General features: G+C 42.3%; 1 protein-coding gene across 1 annotated transcript; it reads left to right on the forward strand.

The window, feature by feature from the left end:
• The first annotated feature begins 3,410 nt into the window (after positions 1-3,410).
• Or2y1h (olfactory receptor family 2 subfamily Y member 1H) lies at positions 3,411-4,346 on the forward strand. Its single transcript, NM_001000788.1, is given in 1 exon segment — positions 3,411-4,346. A coding segment is annotated over 1 exon segment (936 nt).
• Positions 4,347-4,874: the final 528 nt, after the last annotated feature.

The raw sequence follows: 4,874 nt of genomic DNA on the forward strand, positions 1-4,874 counted from the left end.
AAGAGTAGGTATTCTGTTTCTGTTTCTGTTGTACAAGTTCCCAAGGGAGTACAATTTTATACCTGTTTTATGCTGTTAGGCCTCTAGATACTTTAAAAGACTATGTATCTTGCACTTTGTATCCTGTGATCTGGAGCCTCTCGTTGTCACCCGAGCTGCATTTGCAGCAGTCATATTTATTCTTTTACATTATTATATTATTCTTTCATGTCATGTGTAACTTTGAGGTTATACAAGTTTTGTTTCCAATTCTGGCAGCTTATTTCTCTTACACAGTATCCCTCAGTTGGCTCTATGATGTTGCAAGGGCTGCTTCCGCTTTCTCATTGTTGAACTGAATTTTGTGACGCGTGATTGACAGTGGCAGTCTTAGCTTTGCTGTGTAAATACAAAGCTCCAGCACTACTTACATGAGAGACTCTCCTACATTCTTTGTGTCCTCCTGCTGCCCAGAGGAACAGCAGTTGACTGTGTGCATTAAGGTTTGTTTCTGGCTCTCTCTTCCCTCCCAGTGGCCTATGTGTCCTTTATTGCTTTTAAAATTGCTGTTTCTATGTAACGTACTCGGAAGTGTAACATATCTGACTTTGTTTTTCTTTCTTAGAGTCAATTTGGCTATTTGGGCTTGTCATCTACATTCTTGTGAACTGGTTAAAAGTTTTGCAACTTTGGTATCCTCCGTTATCACAATTAGCCAACTTCGATGACAACAGATAAAATGTTCCAAAGTAGAGTGCTGTTAATGTTAACAAAGAGCCTCGATTGTGAACATACACACACTTACAAACTATTTTCTTACTGTAAATGTGTATTCATTGAGATTTTCATAAATGAGTGATGTACCTAAATCATTTCTATCTCCCCTTCTCATGCCTACGTCTTCCATGCCCACACTCCCTCTCAAGTTCACGACCTTTCATCCTTTAATTACTGTTTTTCACACAGGCATGCACTCTACTGGGTTTATTTAGTGTTACACACACACACACACACACACACACACACACACACACACACACCCAAGAAAAGGCATGATAAACTGATATAGCCACAGAGACTCCCTCATTTCCACACTCAGGAATCCCTTCAAACACGAACCTGGAATCCGTAATACATATGCAAAGCACCTGTGGTATAAAAAGCTAGGAACAAATCTGCAATCAACGAATAATATAAAAATAAGAATAAGATTTTAAAATGCCCTGACAAGACATCGTGAGGCAGGGAACCTCCTCATATGCTGTTGAATTAATTTCCTGTCGGCCATCTACTGCTGGACATGTGGCCTACCCTCAAGTGTAGTTGCTTCTCCCACTGTGACTCCTTTGGAGAAACTAAATTTTCATTTGCAGGTGACTATCAGTTGAGCATGGCTTCTGGGGTCTACCCCAATTCCTATCCCAGAAGCTACGAGGCTGGCTTCTAAAGTCCGATTATTTTAGGGTTTGGAGCCTCTAAATTCTGAGTCTGCCAGTTTAGCCTCTGGTTCCTTGTGGGTTTTGCCAGTCCTGGGTGCGGCATCTAGCTGGCTGACACCAAGAGTTGAAAATTAAACTTCATGCCCCTGCCTCAAAATTATCCAAGTTTTTCACTCATTAAAATGATCATCAGTGATATAAAGCTCTGAGCTTTATCATGTTGGATCCCTGTGCTTATGGTTAAGTGCATTTTCTGTTCTTCCAGAGGACCTGGGTTTAGTTTCTAACACACAACTAGTGGGTCACAATTATCTGTAGCTCTGGTCCTAGGAGATTCAGTGCCATTTTATGGGCTCTGTGGGCACCAGGCATACACAGGGTGCACAGACATAGATGCAGACAAATCACCCATTTATACAAAATTTAAAGATGGAAAAATAACAGAAAATATGTTATTTATTTCTACATGCCATGACATAACATTATTGTTGGGATACAGTCTGAGTGAATAAAAACCCTGTACTAACAAGTGAGGAACAGTGCAGATTGCTGGACATCCATGTACATCAGACATGGTGCCAGGGTTACAAATACACACATTCATTCATTTATACATTCAGTCAGTCAACTAGTCAGTCAGGAAGTAATTTTCTTTGATAGTTATTTTCCAGCTACTGAAGTGAGAATCAGACATACGATGCAGAGTGAGTTTTGCAGTCTCATTTGCATGGGTTAACTGTTACTGTTGAAGGCAGAACACTGTTAACAGTGAGAACAAATAAAATTTTGTAATATACATTAATCATTGTTTCATGTAACTACAAGCAAAACTGCTTAGAGCCAGTTATTTTCATTATTGTTGTTTTTACAGGTAAGTAAGCTGAGACTCACAGAAGCATATACTTCAGTGCAGGAGGCACAGCTGGTCCTTGATAGATTCTTTGGAATCGCGTGTTTGTTTCTCTCGCTCTTATTCATGTATTTATGGGAAGCATCCATCTCTAGAGGAGAGTGATAGTTTATGTCTATCATTCCTCCTGCCTTTATCTGTGTGTTAGCAATTAATCTCCAGGCTTAGAGGACGCTCAGTTTTATGAGATAAAATGATAAAAGCACTTTTCAATAGCCATGGTGTATCTTACATGAAAGTAGCACTCATTTGTCACCCTCAGTACCATAAAGGCAGGTGACAATGTTTATTATTTTTGTGATAAACATTAATACTTTTTTCATATTTGGCCTGTCCTCAATTACAGAGTTGCTCCTGGCGGGACAGACACATGTAGCATGGATGTTATCAAGTGAACAGGAAGAGCTAGAAAGAAATAGTTTAACGAGCATTTGGATAGAGGAGAAAAACCCCTTTCTGTGGAGTTGAATTACAATCTTATTTGAAGGACCAGGGTCAAGCAGGGGCACTCTTCTTACTTGTCACAAGGAAGACTTTTCTTGCTATTTTCCCCCCAAAGAAATGAAATTGCTTCTCAGTGTTCTGTGGCAGATGGCAGCGACTGTGAGTGGGACTCCAGGATGGGTGTACTGACAATATCCATGGTGCAGAAGGAGGCCAAGGAGGACCCAGGGGTCAACATTGTGATCGCCATCTGCCTGAGCCTGGATTCAGATCTGTAAGAAGCTAACAAATAGATCAAGCGAAGGAACGGAAGATAACAACGGAGAATGCTATGGTATGTGTGCAGGCCTTGGACATTCAAAGCACTCCTTTACTTTTGAACAAGAAAGATCCACAAGACTCAAGGGTCTTGGGACAAATAGGTGAGCTATAGTTCAAAGAAAGGGGACATTACTGCTAATCCCGAGACCTTCAGTCTATAGAAGAGAAACTAGGAATGGGACACTGGATAAAATAGAATTGAATAATGAAATAGATGATTTAGGATTGCTTGAAAAAGGCTGCGAACAATGTCTTGATCCAATTTTTTTTCATCAGATACATTGAATTGTCTTCTGCTAGTGTGCAGGACAAAGGGTATGGGAAGCTTCAACGCAAGTTTGGATAAAGGCTTCATGTTGGTGGGCTTCTCAGACTGGCCTGAACTAGAACTCATCTTCTTTATTTATATTTTGATTTTCTACTCTGTAACTCTCTTTGGCAACACTGCCATCATCGCTCTCTCCCGAATGGACCTTCGGTTACACACTCCCATGTACTTCTTCCTCTCACACCTCTCCTTCTTGGACCTTTGCTATACCACCAGCACCGTGCCCCAGCTCCTGATCAACCTCCATGGACTTGACAGAACCATCAGCTATGGAGGGTGTGTGGCCCAGCTGTTTATATCTCTTGCTCTGGGATCCACAGAGAGTGTGCTCCTGGTGGTGATGGCTTTTGACCGCTATGCTGCTGTGTGTCGTCCACTGCACTACACGACCATGATGCACCCTGTTCTCTGCCAGGCATTGGCTATTGCTTCCTGGGTAGGAGGCTTCTTGAACTCTCTGATTCAAACAGGACTCATGATGGCCATGCCTCTCTGTGGACACCGACTGAATCACTTCTTCTGTGAGATGCCTGTGTTCCTCAAGTTGGCCTGTGAAGACACCGAAGGAACAGAGGCCAAGATGTTTGTGGCGAGAGTGGTGATTGTCGCAGTGCCGGCCATGCTCATTCTAGGCTCCTATGCTCAGATTGCTAGGGCAGTGTTGAGGGTCAAGTCAGTGGCTGCACGCAGAAAGGCTGCTGAGACTTGTGGTTCCCACCTCCTGGTGGTTTCTCTCTTCTATGGCTCGGCCACCTACACATACTTACAACCCAAGGACAGCTATTCTGAGAGCAAGGGGAAATTTTTTGCCCTTTTTTATACCATCATCACCCCCATGCTCAACCCTCTGATCTATACCCTGAGGAACAAGGATGTGAAGGGGGCTCTGTGGAAGGTGCTAGGGAGAGCTGCAGCCACGGTGTAGGAAGGGAAAGCTGACCAGTAAAACAGTTTCTATTCTGTAGTTCAGAGGGTTTAAGTGAGAGAGGGAAATTGAGTGTCAAAACATCTACAATGAATTGTGCACATTCATGAAACTGTCAAAAAACTGAAAATAGAAGACAAAACAACAAAAAAATCAAAACAAACAACAACACAACAACAAAATCAGTCCTAGGATGGCAAGATACTCAGTGGATTAAGGCACTGGTGGCCAACCTCGAGGGTCTGAGTTTGATGCCTATAGTCCACATGGTAGAAGAACATAATCAAGTCCTGCATACATGAGTGTGTGTGTGTGTGTGTGTGTGTGTGTGTGTGTGTGTGTGTGTGTGTAACAAATAAATCTTAAAAATTGAAAAAAAACATTTCTCAGCAGACATAGGGCTTTAGAGCCTTCCTCCTTTGGGAGTTTGAGTAGGGATGTTCCTTCTCTTTGGTTAGTGTCTGTCATCACTGCTCATCAAGGATACATGCAGACACAGATACAACTTTCCACAGGAGGAGACTGGGA

The sequence above is a fragment of the Rattus norvegicus genome, chromosome 10 (assembly GCF_021556685.1).
Source record: "Rattus norvegicus strain SHRSP/BbbUtx chromosome 10, alternate assembly SHRSP_T2T, whole genome shotgun sequence".
NCBI classification, from domain to species: Eukaryota; Metazoa; Chordata; class Mammalia; order Rodentia; family Muridae; genus Rattus; species Rattus norvegicus.